The 18,574-nt window shown below is 48.5% G+C and overlaps 1 protein-coding gene across 2 annotated transcripts in view; it reads left to right on the top strand.

Moving 5' to 3' along the window:
• ACSF3 (acyl-CoA synthetase family member 3) overlaps positions 1-18,574 on the top strand; it is a 66,903-nt gene that overhangs the window by 2,859 nt on the left and 45,470 nt on the right. The window contains exons 1-5 of one of the 2 annotated variants that reach the window (XM_049806462.1): positions 301-349; positions 452-1,183; positions 2,545-2,700; positions 12,809-12,963; positions 13,451-13,596. In XM_049806462.1, the coding sequence (XP_049662419.1) occupies positions 482-1,183; positions 2,545-2,700; positions 12,809-12,963; positions 13,451-13,596 (1,159 nt within the window). In that variant the 5' untranslated portion in view covers positions 301-349; positions 452-481. Of the gene's footprint in view, positions 1-300; positions 350-451; positions 1,184-2,544; positions 2,701-12,808; positions 12,964-13,450; positions 13,597-18,574 lie in introns of those variants that run through there. The other variant, XM_049806461.1, reaches the window with a different exon arrangement.

Consider the following 18,574-nt stretch of genomic DNA (forward strand, 5'->3'; position numbering starts at 1 on the left):
AACCTTAGGAGGCTTAGATTTCATGTCCAGCTCCATGCTGCCTAACTGGAAGCACAGAGCAAGGCAATAGTTTACCAAAGCAGTGGAAGCTGCAAATTGAGAGCTAGGTACTGTTGTAATTATTTAATTTCTTTAAATGCTGGTCCTGCTGAGTTAGAGTGGCACCTCAAGTAGCCACTATTTAGTGGCCTAATATTACTGATCGATGAAAACTATTTCGTAATTTAACTTAGACTTTTTTTAGGTACATGGAGGCTGTGTAAGGAAGGGTCTCTGTCTCCTGTTCCATCTGGGCAGGGCCTAGCACACTGGGGATGCAGCAGTCTGAAGCATAAACATTAATAATACAGTGGGTATTATTCAAATGAAGGCTGCCACTTTTCCTTTGTGGGAATAAACCCCTGGGTAATTGCTGCACATACTTATCTGTTCCTATAATTGCTTTCTGCAGAATCACTTCAAAACAAGCAGTGCTGGCAGGATGCTGGTCTCCCTGCTCTTCCCCCAAGTGAGCCGGCCGCTTCGATGCCTCGTCCAGGACTTGCACCGTTGCAGATGGGGGTTGCGTGGGCAGAACAGGGCTGGCTGTCCTCGCAGGGGTCTGCAGACTGTGTGGGCAACCTACAGCAGTGACGTTACCCCTGTCTTCACTAGGGCTTTGGCTTTTGGTGATAAAATCGCCATTGTTGACCAAAATGGTGAGCACAGTTACAGGGACCTTCTCAGCCGGAGTCTACGCTTGTCCCAGGAGATCTGTAGAGCTCTGGAGTGCTCCAGCAGGGACTTGAAGGAAGAGAGGATCTCATTTTTGTGTCCCAATGATGCCTCTTATGTGGTGGCCCAGTGGGCTTCCTGGATGAGTGGGGGCATAGCAGTGCCCCTTTACAAGAAACACCCTGTGCAGGAACTGGAGTACGTGATTCAGGATTCGCAGAGCGCTCTAGTCATTGCAGCAGAGGAATATGTGGGGAAAATAGCCCCTAGTGCTGAGAAGCTGGGAGTCCCGGTTCTGCCGCTTCTTAGGTCTCGTAGTGATGAATCTGCAAGTCATGCAGCAGTGGAAGAGGGTACCTTGACAACCTGCTCCTCATGGAAGGACAGAGGAGCCATGATCATCTACACTAGTGGGACAACGGGAAGACCAAAAGGTGTCCTTAGCACCCATGAGAACGTACAAGCTGTGGTGAGTGCCGCTTTCCCTCTGCAAAGCTCATGCCAAGTTACAGAGGTCTTGGCCTTTAGAGCTGATTTGGGGTTGCAAACCTCAAAGCATGACACACCTTACCACAACCGAGTTCCTGCGCAGAGCTGTGGGATTGTATCTCAAAAGTCCTCAACCCTTTTGAAGTGAACACAGAGGAGCGTGTTTGAGGCTCTAAACCTTGTCCTTTTGGTGTTGTGGTGCTGCAACTGCAGCCAGGAGCAGATGAACTCTTCTCCCTGCTTTCCTGGAAAGCAGAAGGGATGAGACCTTTTGTAAAAAGACTGCTTTCTTTACAGTTTGCTTTTCTTTACTGTGACTAGGAAAAAAATCTGTGCCCCTAATTGGAATATAACTTAGCCCAGCCCAGTACAGTACTGTGTGAAGTCTGTGCATTATTCAGCTATATATCCCCAAGGCAAAAAATCCATTAGCTCTCTGAGCCAAAAGGAATTAAAAGTTTGAATGAGCCTGCTGACTACCTCACCAGTTGGTTATCACTGCCTGCAACTGATAGACTCATGCCATTAGGGAAAAAGGGCAGGGAATACATCGTGCCTTACGGATGCCTCTGAGAGCTTACGTTGTTATGGGTGCTCAGATACTGCAATGTCGGGAGTGGTATGAAAGCCTTGATGGATAGAGCCAGGGCTTGGCTATATTGGGCAAAGAATCTGTTCCCTTACAAATATGCTGATCATTTGGGAGGTGGCCTGAGCAGTCACCATCTTTTGTGCTGTCTTACAGAAAGCCTAAAACCTTCTCTCTGCCCTGTGGAACAGGGTTGTGAATGACATGACTAAATTCCACTGTTCAAATGCTTTTTTATTTTTAGATGGCTGGAAATAAGCTTTCCAGTTGCTAATGCTGTGCTCTGAAGGTTATTGTTCACCCAGAAGCCTGAGGTCTAACGCTTTAGACAATTATCCCTTCATAGCAGAGTATTTTATGAGCTTGATATACTAAATTTTTTTTAATAACGTTAAGCCTACTATATCTGCCAGCTCTGCATGTGCAGTAGCAGGCTAATAATTTTGTAGGCCCTGCTTAAAATAATTGTTGACTGTTTCTCAGAAATGAGGAAGAATTTTGCTGATGTATACAAAGACACGTACTGATGAGATGCAGGAGGAATTCCTCTTGTATTCTACTGCTGTGGCGGGAGTTTTGCTTGTGCTGACCCTAAAGGAAAGATTTTTGTGCCCAAGTGTTGTTCCAGGAGGTCTGGGATTTCTGCTGCCAGCTGTGCCCAGGGGATCTGGGGCCCTGGATACCTTGGGCTTTTCAAGCAGTGAGAGTCTTTCCTCCTGCCCTAACACTGGGTTATATGTTTTCTTCTGCAGACCACGGGGCTGGTTGAAAAATGGGAGTGGAAGAAGGAGGATGTTATTCTGCATGTGCTGCCTTTACATCATGTCCACGGGGTGATCAATAAGCTCCTCTGTCCTCTCTGGGTGGGAGCGACATGCATCATGTTACCTGAATTCAATGCACAGATGGTAAGCCTGGAGGGATTGCGCGTTGTCTTTGAAATTCAGCAGGAAGACCCCATGCATTGTAATTAGAGCAACTTTGGAAATAAGTTCTTAAAAGAATTCCAGCCTCTTCAGCCACTGGCTGCATGCCATTCACAAAGTGTCTGTTAAAAAACGCTTTTGGTTGGACACTCAGTCTGGGGTAAACATGCTCTTCTGGAGGCTACAACTTGTTTAAGTGTGACGTATGTAATCGTAACGCTACACTGCCCCTCCTCATGATGTTGAGGGTCTCTGACTGGAAGTGGGCCCTTCAACGTACCCACTTAAAAGCATCTGTACCCAGAATAAGGGCTGTTAATTTTCTAGTACCAGGAAAGGTGGAAATACTGGATTTCTCTCTTGCATGTTAGCAGTGTGCTGCTTGAAGCTATGCTGCTTGTTGGCATTTTTAGTAGCTTGCATTTTTCCCTTCCAATCTTATGTCCTTGGTGCTTTGTATTATATTACATGACAGAACACAGGCTTTAGAGTTTCTTGCAGCCCAGGTAAGAGAAATACTGGTACTCATCACTTGCATGGGAACATTGTTCTTCCTCTGTGGAGAAATGAGTGTCAACAGATCTCTTCGTTTAGACTCAGCGATATGACAGAGTTTGCAAATCGAGACCTTCTTGCAGCCTTGCTGGAAAGGTGGCAGGAGGGGACCTTACTTGAATGCAGTAGAGACCTGCTTATAATGTTGTTTTCTAGTTGAGACAGGAAACACCAGTCCCAGTGTTCTGCTTCTCTTGTTCCTTGCTGCGGTGGCAGGCTGCTGACCTAAAGAGAGGAAGAAAAGGGACTAGAAACAGGGCAACCAACAGTAAGGTTTGAACAGAACAGTTTCTAGAGTTACCGGCCCCTGGGATCCAGCACTGTTCATCTACGTCTCCCAGTGTTGTGGGTGGTGTGAGAGATGTTGGAGTGTCACTGTTAAGGGAGCAACTGGATTTTCAGGTGCTGCTGCCACCTCATAGCAGAAAGAAAACAAGGGTTGTCATATAGAACTCCCTGGGAAAGTGCAAAGAGCCTGTCAAGCCTGTGCTTTGTAACTAAACAGGCTGCTTTACCTGTTTATTCATATGCTGGGTGGCCTTGTCACACTGAAAAGACAAAGTGCAAAGGTGTGGGATACACCCAGAAGCCTTTGACTGTGCTGTTGTCAGGCAAGGGTGAGCCTGGGCTCTGATACGAGCGGCTGCAGGACCATGTGATTCTTCGTTGCTTATTTCTGCTTCTCGGAGAAGCAACCACAGAAAATGCACGCTTCCTTTCTTGTTTCAAGATGGCCCTGACACCTGAACATCCAGTTGCTGCCTGCGCACTGATGCTTTGGCGGGGAAACAGCCCCAGAATCCTGGAGGGGCAGCTCTGCATTTGCATTTCCAAGGTAAATAGGTAGGATGCTATGGTAGAAGAAGGCAGGAAGGTCCCCTGGCAGCTGTAGCCAGGGCTCTCTCCTCGATGGTCGCTGCCAAAATGTCTTCCCCTGTCTTTAGGCTGTCACCCTAAAAGCTCAGGGTGCGGTAGGGACGTGTGCCCCACCAAAGCTGGAGCTCGGAGTGTGGCCAGCCCTGGTAATGCTGGTGAGGTAGCAGAAGAGCGTGCTGGTAGCCTGGAAGCAAAGCCAAGCCCTCTGGAGGGCGCGTTTCTCCACGTCCTGTGCCACCGGTGATTGATTGTCCCTTATACCCTTGTGTTTTTCTCTGCTCTCTCCCGACATCTGCAAATCAATGAGCTGACGTTGAAGGATGGGTTCAGGTGCGGGGGAGCGGGACACCCCGCCTGCCTTCTCTGATCAAAGCTCTCCCCCAGACTTGACAACCAAGGGCAAGCGGGGACAGTGCTGGAGGGCGTCTGCTTGACCCTGGAGGTTGAACTTGGGCAGGGAGGTCGGCGTGGCAAGTGTGTCTGCCGCCGCGAGTGCTGTTCCGAGGGTTCTCAGGTGCATTTGGGCTCTGAAGGATGTCATTTGCTTTTTCTGTTTTTTTTTTTATTCCCTTTATTTTTCCGAGGGCCTCCCCTGGGAGCTGAAAGTGGTTTGATCGACACTACAAAGAAAGCACATGAGGGTAAATAAGGCTTTCTTGTGGAGTTTAATGCAAGCTGCCTTTCAGTTCCAGTCTATTTTCACCAGCTGTTTACAAAATGCCCTTTGCTACTGAAATCAGCTTTCAGAAAAAGCAGTGGAGTTTCAGTGGAGGATTTTGCAAAAGGAGCCCTAGTTTTGCTATGTGCTTTTTTCCTTCGCTGCACCTTGAGAAAGCAGCCAATTATAGTGTGATATAAAGAAACTCGAATGGCAGCTAAAACACTTGACAGGCTGATCAAAACAAGGCTAGGAACTTACTCTCAACCTGCTGCAGACATATTTAGCCTTGAGTGATACTGGCAAGGGTTCAAGAGAAACCGCAGCAGCATGCCCAATGTGTGTTTGGTTTCTAATCACTAACACTTCATTATACAAAATAAATACTTTATTATTACAGTGTTTATTAAATTACATAATTTGCGGCATGCCTTATAGTTGTGGATACAGATGCCAGTCTGGTTTTGGTAGTGGTAATAATGTTCTTTTCTTTTTTTCTTAGTTAGAAGACGTTTCAAGCCCCAGCCCAAGGCTTGCTTGTTGTTCCCTGCAGTGCAGTGTTAGGAGGTGGCATCTTTCAGACCCTGCTGTCTGTTTTTGGTAACTGTCCAAGGAAAGGTTAAAAATCAAGACTGTAGAGTAACCCCAGTGTCCTGACCAACATCCACTCTCTTACTAAAACAGCATCTGATGTCTGTGGCTGCACGCAAGCTATTGCTGAGGCCACAAGGGCTCATTAAAGTGTATTGAGATGCCTCAAGCGTGAAAGTTGCTGCATAAAATCAGATTCTTTTTATTAAATGAGGACATCCATTACTTTGCACTAGCTACTGTACATGTTATAATTCACTTTATAGCACCATCTGTTAAGACTGTCTTGCTTAAGCTTTTTGTAGCATCTTTTTATTGTAAGTTATTAAAAAATATGGCTGCATCTATTAATCACTTATTAATAAAGGGTTTATAAATGGGCCCTTAATTTCCAGCGTTACAGTCCACTTGTACATGATGTGCTAAGTCCTCTGGTGCGTGTACTCCTTGGGGTGCAGTGTGTCTCCATGGGCAGCCCTTCTTGGGCTGCTGCCTGCGCTCCTGCCTGGAGACCATGGGACTGGCACCCAGTGCTCCTGCCTGTGCTTCTGGTGCTTGGGATCGACAGTGCTGGCTGCAGGGGGAGAAATTTCAGTGCTGCTATGAGCATGTGGATTTGGAGTAGGCAGGAGAACAGCAGTGAGCCTTAAAGTGCATTCCTCCCAGCAGCTGTGTGGGGCAAGAATTGTTGTGATGTTGTTGGTTTTTTTGTTGGGGGGGGGGGGGGGGGGGGGTGTTTGGTTTTGGTGTTTTTTTTTCCAAGGGTGAGGACTGGGAGGGCAGAAACCTCCTTTAGAGCCAGAGCAAGCTGCAGCCTAAGCATCCCTATATGATCCTTCCATCATAACTTGCTTCCAAGCTAAGTTTACTTCTCCAGCTGCACTGTTCCTGTTTGCAGGCAGCCAGCATTTCTCAGCTGCTTCTGAGCCTGGTTGAAATGCCTGCCTTTTTTTTCTTATGCAGGAGTAGAAATTTTAAAAATGCTGAATTTGTACAGTTTTTGTGTAAATTAGTGGCCAGAGGAGAAGAGATTAATGCCTCTGCTTAAGGAGGGAGTGCAAGGTGAGCCTTCTCCTTACTGGGCATTGGAGAAAGCCCATGACCAAGTGCTTTCTGAAGGCCTCTGGAGCATCGGGCTTTGTGCCAAACAGACAGTAGAGCATCCATTCCCCAAAGACTCCCTCTCTCCATCTCCCTTCCCCGCATCGATTCAGTGACGGCTGCGAAGGCTGAGCACACCCTGTGGTGTGACTGTTACTCAATGGAAATGTCAGTGAGTCTGGAGAGAGAGACCCAGGGGAAGTCATGCGTCCTCTGTGCCGGTGCTCTTGCCGTGACAGTCACACGTTGATGATCCCGTTCTGGACTGGGACGCGGCTGTGCTGGGCACCCTGTAGACAGGAGTCTTTTGGAGCGAGTTGTGAGGTCAGTGTCTGTTTTGCAGGATCCTATGCTGAGGCTTTTGGCCAAAGTGGATCCACCCTGAGTTTGAACAACAGCTTGTCTTTGCCTTGGACCACCTCTGATCTCTCCTTAAGGGAAAGATGTTCTAATAGCAAAAGGCTCCCTGTCAGCTCTTCACATTGATAAATGTGAGATTGGATCCCAGGAGGTCTTACAGCCTTAAGTACAGAGTGGGAAGGTGGGGAAGTATTCAAAAACATGAAGGAAAAACCTTGCTCTGAGTGATGGGGGAAGCTTATAGAAATCTCAACTTGGTGTGACCTAGTTGTGGCGTGCACTGCCCACTTGCCTCTGCTAGGCAGGTTTCGAGCTGTGGTGTGCTGCCTGCAGAATGACAATGCTGTCTGTACCCTGCAACTGCTTCCATGATAAATATGCCAAGATGCAGATTTAGTGCCCTTAAGTTCCAAAAGGAGCTGTTGTTTTGGTGCCTGTGTTACTGCACATCTGACTTAAGGTGCCTCCGAGGATCAAGACCTCTAAAAATCATACCCGGTTTTACAATGTCACACGCAAAGCCATCAAAATCATTAATTTTATTTGGACCCTTCTTTCTAGGCGTTTGGCCTGATGGGAATGATGAGTGCCCAAAGCTAGTGTGTGATTCAGGACTAATTCCCCCGACATGCTGTGAGCGTGCTGTCACCCATGGCAGCTTTTTCCCATGGTGGGAGGCTGCCTCAGACCTGATGCTTGTCGAGCTTGCATGTGAGGTGTTGCTTGGGGGGTCACTGCTGCATCGTATGGTTATACCCCTGACTTCCTCCTGAAGACCAGCAGCCTGTGCTACATCTGCAAGCAAACTGTTTGTCCTTGCTGCTGCTGTTATCTGTGTGGACCAGGCTGGGCTGAGGCTGGGCACTGATGCTTTATACCTTCACTGGGCTGTGCGGGGAGATCTATGGCTCGGCAGTCACGGTTGCCTCCGGGAAGGAGAAGTGTGCACCGCAGTGAGCCTCTCCCCTTGATATGTCAGTTCTGCAAACATCACTCTGGGCAGCTCTTTTAGTTTTTTTTTTTTTTTTTAAAAAAAAAGGCAAATCCAAGCAGAGGAGTCTGATCTCCAATAACCAAGCATGGCTAAGACGCTGCTCATAGCATGCTGGGGATTGTGTCTCCCATCCAGGTTCAGCTGGAGAAAGGCAATTGTCTTTTCATCCATTAATGGGAGGCTTCAGAGGAGTAATTTTATTTCAGACTCAAAGAGGAGTCAGTGGAGGGAGGAGCAGGTCACTAGTGAATGGATTATGTTTGATCACTTCTCACAGACCTGGCTTTAAAAAGTTAGAGTTTTTCTTCCCGTCTCCCCAGATCTGCCGTCTGTCCTCAGCATCTGTTATGGAGTAATGTCTTTTGATGTGTGTGGGGAAATATAAAAAATGGAACCAGAGCCTGTCATATTTACTTATATTACCAGGTCCCAGGGAAAGCACTTGCTCCTTTCAGTATGCCTAAAGCATAGGAAGGGTTTAAAAGCTTCAGCCTGGAATGCAGAGGGGCCATCAGACTGCACTGATGAATAAATGATTAAAACCAGAGTCATGCAGAGCGCAAACAGTTTGGGGTTATAACAAACATGAGACAAAGCCACCAAGGGCCCAATTTCCCTTTGAAGAGAAGAATGTTTCTCTCTCTGCATATTGCTCATGAGCCATCATGGCTCGGTCCTTAGCAGAGCGTAGAGCTCTCCTTGATTCTCTCCCATCTCATGTTGTGCCCATCTGCCTTTGTTGGGGATAAACCGGTGTCGGACGTGGGTGCGTGGTCCTGCCATCCCTTTGGTGATATTGGAGAGTTCTGGGAGCTTTCTGTCCTTGGTCTTAGGCACAGGGTCTTGCCAAATGAGGATCAGGCTTGGCTGCAGCCGCGTTGCTGCCTGTTGCTCTTGCAGATGCTCCGAAAATTGCAGGCGCCCTTTTCCTCCCCGGCAGTGCTGCCCGCATGGCAGTGATCGCTGCAAAACACAAACCCATCAGCCCAATCAAAAGGAAACTAAAGGGACGATTTAGCCTTGCATTAGGGGTATTGTTACTTTTGAAAAGGTTTAAAAAAAATTCAATAACAACTGAAAATGATACAATAATTTTATAGAAGAGAGGAACTGTAGTATCTGTCAATACAAGGCAGCAGCACGCACTGTCTATTATCCGTTTGCGATCTGATGGGAAAATCCATGCTGATATTCACTTCCTTTTCAGCTTTTAGGCATTTTTGCCTGCATTTTTTCTTGCCACCTTCTTTTGTTTTTTTGCATTAGAAGATGCCCAGATGTTGGTGGATATGGTGTTTTCTGTCTAGTTTATGGTATTGTGCATCTCTCTCTGAAGGTGAGGCCTCTGTAAAGGAAAAAATAATTACTGCCTTTTCTCCTCTGTGCTTGTATCTCTTGCTTCGGGTGATCTTAGCAGATATGGAGGCTGGTTGGGAAGGCTGCTGTATGGAATGACCATCTCTTGGAGCAGCTTGTGTGTTCCTCTGTCCTCATTCACCATCATGCCATCTGTGTGCTGGAAGAAATACGTGGGAAAAATCTTACAGCTGTGTCTGTTGTTTTGTACCTCCTGGTATAATTTTTTCCTTTTTTTTTTTTTTTTTTTTTTCCATTTACTGATGGCAAAATCCCACTGGCCAGTCCATGGAATTGTCCAGATATGATTTTGAGCAGTGGGAGGGGAAGAAAATCAGGAATGTCAGACTGATGGGAAGGCTGTTGGGAACAGAAGGTCTCCCACTTCTTTGCTGGCTCAGGCATCCCTGTCCTGTAAGCCTGCCCTAGGCTTTCACTGCTGTTATGGCTGGTAGGAAGCTGTTCCCACTCTTGCTGTCTTGCTTTTTGTTTCTAGCCCTCGTTTATCTTAAAAGGAATCTTGGTCCCTCTCCTGAACGTATTCCATCAGAAGACTGCTGCTTCCCTTGTGTCCGGTGAGCGCTCGGTGCAAAGTCCGGCAGCCCTGGCACACAGTGTCATGTTTGCCTCTGGAATCTGTGGCTTTTTAAAAGCACTTGGAGTCCTGAGGTATCAGGTGAGCAAAATAAAATGAAGTGATGGGCTGCCAATACCCTGTCCACAGGTGATTGATGTGGTGATGGTGACACATGGGATAACAGAAGAGGAGATTGATTGTGCTGCTCTAAGCCTGACGGTGTGGGAGGATGCCATGCGCTGGAAGGGCAAAGCTGGCCTCTTGCTACGAGCCTGTCCAAGCCCCGGGATTGATTGATTAGTCCCAGGTAACGAGACTTTCCCAGATCCTTCTCTCAAACCATGAAGTTATAGTTATAAAACAGAAATAGCTGTTACAGCTGGCTGGGCAGTGACAAGCTCTCCGGACAGCTCGGGGTCTGCAGAGGGCTTGGGGCTGCCAGCTTTGTACCATGGCTCAGTGCTTAGTACCATTAAAACACATGGGTAGGATCCAGATTTGGCTGAGCAGGAGCAGAGCAGGTGGAGAGGTTTGGCTGTCAGCAGATCACCCCGGCAGCTGATGGCACAAATCCAAAGGCAGCTGCTTATCTTCAGGAAGGGGCTGTTGCTGGGGCGAGTTGGACTGACACCGAAAAAGCTGCTCCTGTGGCTGGAGTGGTGGTAGGGAGGATTTTGTCTAGAGCAGGAGTGGAGCAGGCGTGCAAGGAAAGGGGACTCAGGGGTGCAAGAGAGATCTGCTGTGTTTTGAAGCAATGGTTTGGTTTTGTTTGGTTTTTTTTCCAAATCCAAATCCATGTGAAAATAACTGTGCTGCGTGGCCAGACTAGAAGTCTGCCTGTGCTCCCCACAGCTGCTCTGGACTTGTGAAAGCAAAAAAAAAAATCGAAAAGCAAGGATCTAACAGCCCCAAGCATCTGTCTCCCTTCAATTCTTTTGGCACAGTCCTGATCCCTGCTTTTCATCACGCTTCTCTCCCTGCCCAAGGCAATGGCTCTCGGGAGCACGAGGCTGAGGAGAGCAGGTCCGTGCATTCAGCCTGCATTCAGCCCCTGGCTTTGGAGAGGTCCTTCTCCATCCTGGTGCCTTGAATGAGAAAGATATTGGGGTGTTGTAGAGAAAAAGATCTTTGGGGAAAGGCTGGGAGGAGTATGGCAGGGGTTAGATCCTTTTAAATGCAATTTTGTCTTTTCCAGCTTGTTTTAGGGGATCATGCTGGTAGGTGGGGTTTCTGCAAGGGAGTGTGATGTTCCCTCTCTGGGCTTGTCACCTGTTGGTCTGGGCAAGTCATGTTCCTCCTCTGCTTTCCCTGATGCTGAGGGGATCTGCGGTGCTCATGTCCCAGCTCCGGAGGTGTCTGGGGGATTTCCACCTTGTGTATTTGTCTCGCCCCGTCGAGGACCATCTCTGGGCTGGGAGGCAGCATGAAATCCCTTCTGTTTGGTGGGACGCTGCCTTTGTTGGAAGTGTCCGGCTCTATTAAGAATAACAACATGGTGGCGGTGGGTTTTTTTTTTTTAGGAGCTGATTGTTCTGAAGCAGTGGAGTGAGAGATGCAGGGGGAGGCGGTGCCGGCGCAGCGAAGTAGAAAGTAATGAAATGGAGCCTGAGCGAGCGGGACGGAGGGGAAGGGGGCAGAGTGACAGCATGAAGGAGAATCACTTGTTCACCTTCAATCAATTCCTGCTTTTTCTCGCCGTCGCACGCGCCTGTGTGCAGCTGAGCGTGCGCGGGCAGGGAGGGGAGAGGCGGCGTGCGTTGTCAGGAGCTGTTAGGAAATACATTTGTCAACAACGGGGCAGGGACCGGAGCGAAAGGAAAGAGGCGGCCGTCACCGTAGCCTTTAATTTATTGATGACTTTGGATCGTTCCTGTCTTGGGAAGAGCTTATCTAGGGGGAAGAGTGGCGAGGTGTGGAAGGAATGGGCCCAATTGCAATATTTATGGCTCCTTCCCATTGCTAGCTGCTCCCAGGAGGGGCTGCTCAGCCAGGGCAGCAGCTGGGGGTCGCTTAGTCTTCATTCCCCCCACCCCGAGCAGAGCTGGCTTCTGGAATTTGCCCCCATTTGTAGTTGCCGCATGTTAGCAGGAGTCGCAGCTGAAGAGCATCCATCCCAGAGGGACGGTTTCTCTCAGGAAGAGCGGGGTTGGTGTAGTGGCCCTCCTGGCTAGCTGCTGTCTCCTAGCTACAGCTGTTTTACCTGTGGTTTCTGATGGCTGATCTGAGCTCTCTGCGGGCCTGTCTCCCTGTGCCTGCTCACCAGAAGATGACCGTTTCCATTGCAGTGGAGTTTCACTCCCAGTTAAAGTGTGTGATATCTCTCTTCCCAGCCCTGCCAACCATCTTAAAAGCATTTCTCCCTCCAAGGCTCAAGTCTGTGGGCTCCTCCCTGTGTATCACGTTCTTCTCATGTGGCTTAGTGCCTTTGCAAAGAAGAGCTCCCATGCTTTGAAAAGCTGGTAGCTTTGTGTAGCCTCTGAAGAGTTGTACGTGATAAGGGAATTAATTGATTCTGCCACAAGCTTACGTCTTCATGAGCAAATTCTTGGCTGTAACATGATGGTACTAAAAATGCCATTTCCATCATCTTGTGCTTATTGAGAGTGAAAGCAGGTGGGTGATCCACTAGTAGAATGAGGAGGTTGAATATTGCGCTTTGGGCAAGAAAGGCATGATGAGGGTTGGGAGCCATTGTTCTGGACGTGGAAGAGGTGCACACACCAGACTTCCAGTTGTCTGTACTTTCCAGAAGTCTTAGATAGCAGAGGTTTGACTGTTTGCGACCAGCCCGGGCTGGCTTTGTTTTGGACAAGCCTGTCGCCCTCCGGTACCTCAGTTGCTCCTTGCACTGTACGAAGGAGCAGTGGTGGAGCTCACTGCCCTGTGAGGCGTTTGCAGACCCCTCGCTTGTGAACCTCTTCAAAGGTATTGAGGAGTTAGCATGGACAGTGCTGATAATCATTTACCTCTACAATTTACATTGAGGTGTATTTTTATATATGTGTGTTCCCTTCCTTTCTAGGTTTGGAAGAAGTTCCTAAGCTCCCAGGCTCCCCGTATCAGTGTCTTCATGGCAGTGCCCACTATCTATGCCAAGCTGATAGAGTATTATGACAAGCATTTCTCTCAACCACAAGTCCAGGATTTCGTGCGTGCGTTTTGCCAGGAGAACATCAGGTAGGTGAGCGATGTCCCTCTGGGCAGGGGCTGCTGGTGGCTAGCTGTCCCCACAGTGGATCTGCCGAGATTTCTTTTTAGGATCGCCTCTTTGCAGTGCTCATTGTTGTGCTTTAGTGTCTGTTTGACAAGAGCCAGGGTGACATTACTTAGTCATGAGCCACTCTTGCATGGTAAAGTCAGAAGGGGTCTGCATGCTTGTTATATCTGTCACCCTACCTAACACAAGACTAAGGACTTTGTCCTCCAACCCAAGTTTGTAGTGCAGTATCTCTTTTAGGAGGCTGTCCCATCTTAATTTAAAACCCATATCAGACAGAATCTTCTATATGTGAGGAACATCCTTGGCTGCAGTTAAAAGGCTTTGGGGGCTTCTGGCTTAAGGTTTTGCGTAGGAGCAGCCTTTACGCAACCCTGTGTCAGACTGCAAATTCCCTGGAGCAAAGGTGATCTTGGATACTTTCTTAAATGGGGTTTCCTTGTGCAGGTTAATGGTATCAGGCTCAGCAGCCCTGCCTGTGCCTGTCCTAGAGAAGTGGAAGAGCATCACTGGGCACACATTGCTGGAGAGGTATGGGATGACTGAGATTGGGATGGCGCTTTCTAACCCTTTGCATGGAGTCCGTGTCCCAGGTAGGAGTCTCTAGAGGGTGCACACTGTTTGCAGGCATTTGGCTGTGAAGCGTTCTTGGGTTTTCTCATCACAAAGAATATACATCTAATTGCCATTTGTCATGCTTGAGGAGCAGGCTGTGGTAGGAACAATGATGCTGGCAGGGGAATTGGCCTTGGGAAGCCAGCAGGGGACATGGGTATGTGGGAAGCGGCTGGTGGGTTTCTCTGGGATCACTGACCGTGGTGGATTGGCAAAGCTGTGTGTGCAGAGCTCGCAGTGGTGCACGCTGACCTGACCAGCTAGGCTGGTTCTGTCCAGGAGGCAGAGTCGATATTGATGCTTTATTATGTCCAAACTCTTAATTCAAGCACTGTGATAGGACTGCGTCTTCAGCTCCTGCTCTGTGAAATTGTATTCGTGTGTGGTGTTGACACAGGATTCCCCACGCAGCAGTTCATGTCCAACTGATCAGTACTGAACATTTAAAATAGGATGTCTGCTTACTCTTATTTTAGTGCAAGTTTCTTGACTCCTCAGGAATTAAAATTGTCACACCTCGTTGTACACTCTGGTTCTGTTCTCTCCTTGTCTTCCCTCACTTCTCTTAGGTACACTTTGTGACTCCTCGCAATATCTGTACTTTATGTAACCTAGAAATAAATTGATCTGAAACATGAAAAATATAAAATGCCCCCACCCTCCCTTTGGCTAAAAACATGGCCATCTGTCTGCTGAGCAACCCAGCCCACCACTACGCCACCTTCTCCTCCCCACATGCTGTCTGTGCATGCATGGCACCATATGCATCATCTTGGTCTCCGGTGTCTTGGGGGACCGATGTTACCCACGGGGACTCTCCTGGGCATTGAGGCTTCCCACAGCACTCCAGTCCCATGGGATGCAGTAGCTGTGCCCCTGCAGGGATTGCACAGGGAGAGGAGAAGCTGCAGCTCCCCTGCAGTGCCTCCTCCACCTGAGGACAGCTCAGGGACAGTGTGAAATACAAACTCTAGTTTACTTTTGCAGAGTAACTGTCGTTCCTCCACCCCAGCTCAGCCAGTCTTCCCTTCCTCCAGAAGCCCTGTCCCTGCAAGCAGGAGAGGGGAGCAGGCAGGGAAACAAGATTCACACCTGCATGAGCTCGAGCTGTCTGTGAGCCCCACGACGCAGGGTGACAGTGCAGAGATCATTTGAATGTCCCTGTGGCCTGGTTGTGTTTGCTTTTCATTCATCTTCAGGAGGGGAAATGAGCGGAGGCTCTAGAAATTTCCCAGGAGACAAAAGGAGAACAGAAATAAGACTGAAAGTAACATGGGCAAGACAGACGTTGGCACCCAGAAGGGCAGCTCCTACTCCAGATCTGGGTGGCCGTGCTCCTGAACAGAGCTGGGGTAGCGTCCCTGAGGGTACCGGCGTCTGCAGGGGAGCTGGGGACAAATCCTCTTGTGCAGCTACAAGCAGAGGGGCTGGGGATAAAGGCTGGCTGACTGTCACTCCAGCCACTGTCCAGGGGCTCGCTGCAGCCCCAAGAGGGGAGAGAAGCATCTCACAAAGATGTGGATCAGCGAGAGACCTTACAGAAGGAAGGCTATAATTGAATAGGCTTGATTAATTTATTTCAGGAAGTGTCAGTTGGGAAGCAGATGGGTGAAGCTGAGGCATAATTTACTGGAGCTGTGAAAAAGCTTTTGATATAGTACCCCATTAGAGGCTGGGATGTAAGGTCACCGGGTACCACAGGGCATCCAGTGCGAGAGAATCAACTGAGAGTCAAATGCAGTGATGGGCTGGGAACAGAGGCTGGGCAGGAGGAGGAGTGAAGTATCCAGAGAAAAGACCTCAGACGGCTCTGGTGTACAGGTATACTGGTGTTAGAAGTACAAGTGGTGGTGACCACAGACTTGCACGCTGGCCAAAGTGATTACTAGCTTTTTTTTGAAAAAAGAGCACTGCAAGTGTGACCCTTTACCCCATGGGTAGGTCCAGGGATCCTCACACTTACCAGGGGATTTCTCCTGGAGTGAAAGCAGCACACGTCCTTCTCTACTGCTTCATGAGCCTCTGAGGAGAGGTCCTGGGGCTTCCCTTGCCCACTTCCATCCGCTTGGTGTGGCTGGGGAAGGGTTGAGTCCTCGGAGCCTGCCTGTCCTGCCCGTGTCACCACCGGTGTCTCTGGCAGTGTGACACTGCTCTCCACCCACAGCACAGGTCTGAAGGGGAAGGGGAGGGAGCTTTAATTTCCAGAAGAAGAAAAGATGAAAGATTTGAAAGATAAATGTTTGCTTGTATATGGTTAAAACCCTGCTTAAAATGCCTCTGTTTTCACCAGCTCTCATTCTAATCCCCCCCGGTGCTGTTACTGTGAAGGGAGATGAATAATTCATGGACGGAGAATGCCTCACTGGGCCTAATCACCACTTTAATTGGAGGTTTAGATCAGAGGCGGCTAATAGCTCCTACAGCGGGGACTCCGTGTATTGTTGACAGTGAGATCGTTGAGTGCCTTATCGTTGGCCTGTTTCAATTCTCCCAGGACACCACCGCACATAACAGCATCGAGGTCCCCAGATACCGAAGGACACAGACCACAGGGCCAATTAAATTTATCTGGGAAGAGCTGACAACTTTTTTAAACAGAGGAGAACTGGTGAAAGAATAATAGTGTCACTCCTTCCTGACTGCAGCCTGGCTGATGCCGGCTGAGCTGACACCGCGGGCATGTTGCCAGCATTTCTTAACATTCAGGAGCCTGCAAATTGGAGAGAGCTGGGAGGGAGCGAGAGGGGAAGGAGCAGGGATTTGTCCCCATTTTCCCCTCGGGGTTCTGGCTGGGGACAAAAAGAAGCCAGTGTGGAGTGTCGACCCCTTTCTGATCACCCTCGATTGCGGTCTTGGTGAAGCCAGGACCTCCAGTGCTGTTCCTTTGGGAAGGGGCTCAACCTTCTGCTGACCTGTTGGAGTCAGCACGGTGTGTATCTTGACACAGCAGATGGGCCTGAGAAGCTCTAGTCATTGGTTTTGCACAAATTTTATTAATACTGTCAGGTTCGTGTAGCTCTAATTAACATTACGAGCATTTTCAGCCTTTACATATGTTGATTTCAAAGTTTGTGATTTTTCCTAAATACCAGAAGGCCTTTTCCAGACTGAATATAAGGAAACGGCTCTCCACAAGGGACTTATTTTACACATTGGTTTTACTTTAGCCAAGTAGGAAATAAATTGATGGCTGGATCTGAAACACTGTATGGGGGACACACTGCCTTCTCTGTGTCTTCAGATTTGTTTTGACAGTGCTGTGCTGATCTTTGGTATTTTATTCTCAAGGACCAAGACTAGAAGTGAGCACTAATCATTGAGTCCTGCTGCCCGTGAATCAATTACATTTCTGCATTGAGGTCAGTAGCTTGAATACAGGGAAGAAGCATCTTCCAGGAAGACATCCATCTGATCTTGATTTGAGAGCTTCCAGAGATGGCAAGCCTCTGAGAGCCTGTAGCAGTTCATTGCACTGGTTACTGTTCCCTCCATGAGCTTTGCAAGACTGACTTCAGAGTGTCTGCCCGCTGTCCCTTGCCATGTCTCACGGGTGGGTTGGCGACTGTCCGCACAAGCCATTTTTCAAACTGGAGAAAACGTTCCCATAGAAGTCTAGAATTTGGCTTCAGCAAGCTTGGCATACAAACGTTTAGGGTGTTTTCCATGACTTGTTACTTGCTTTGAGTCCTCCTGGAGTCTACCATGGCAAGTACCAGACTGTTTAAAATACATAAATACCTCTACATGGCACCTCCAGGCATTTCTCCTGGCACATGCTTCTCTGTCCTTACTGCAGTCCTCTGTCTCTGACTCCTGGCAGCGTCTGGCCATGAGATGAGAGCAGCCCAAGCGATGCTTGCGGTAAGAGAAGGACCTGGCTGCGTGTTGGCTAACCTGAATGCCGAAGGCAATTTCAAGCTGAACAGACACACATCACAGAACTGCCACGTCGCTTTCTGTTTATTTCTTGCCAGATTTGCTAATCGTTCGGGTAGTTTTGCTGCAATAAAATCTCACTCCCTCATAGCCCATCTGCTCTTAGCTGATCCTGCAGGGATGCCATAAATCTGGGCTACGACGACATATCCATTTCCATGGCAACTGACCAATGTAGCAAACAAAATCATGATGTCACAGATACCAGATCTCCAGGGCTTGAACAGGAGAATGAGACCAGGATAGGAAAAATGCCACTCAACCCAAATGCCTGAAATTTAGATGACAAGGGGAAGGCAGCGCTGAGCCCCAGGTCCTGCACACCCTGCTCTAAGGACTTTCCAATGTCAAGCTGATCATAGCAGAGCTAGAAAGCATCAACAACTGGAAGGTCTCCAGGGGAAAAATTGATCATCTCTTAAAATAAAGAGTACACTTACTGATTTAAGCTCAGACCTGTCCAGTTCCTGAGCCACAGGTTGCTCTGTGCTGACGTCCCTCTTCCCACTCACAGGGGATGAAAGTCACAGGCATCGTCTTGCAATGAAAGCCGTCTCGTGCTGTTGAGATGCAGAGTGAAACCTGCTGAGCCAGCAGATGCCCACGACTCCTGGTTGCTGCTGAGCCTGGAGCCCCCCTTTGGACAGAGGTCGCAGGAACAAAGCTGCCCTTTCTTCTGTGCTTTCAGATGCTCACCAAGAAAAGCATGGACTAAACCAAGGGGTGGGAATGCTGCAGGTTGGGGAGCTCTGGGTCGCAGAACCATCCTGGAGCTTAATAGCAGTCATTCATGACACTGTGTCAGATTCCCTGGCTTTGAAAATTGAAACCTGTGGAAGAATGGTGTGGTTTTGATCTCTGCTTTTCTCCTGTGATGTTTTATATACAGTGTATTGATGTCTCATAAAACTGAGATAATCCCTTGCAATTCTCACACTGTTAAGCCTTTGCCTTCTCTGTCAGGTCCAGGCTATAGAGAAGCAGTGAGCCACTGTAGTAATCATTGTGCTCTTTCTTTTC

Source organism: Accipiter gentilis, chromosome 7 (genome assembly GCF_929443795.1).
Source record: "Accipiter gentilis chromosome 7, bAccGen1.1, whole genome shotgun sequence".
Taxonomy (NCBI): Eukaryota; Metazoa; Chordata; class Aves; order Accipitriformes; family Accipitridae; genus Astur; species Astur gentilis.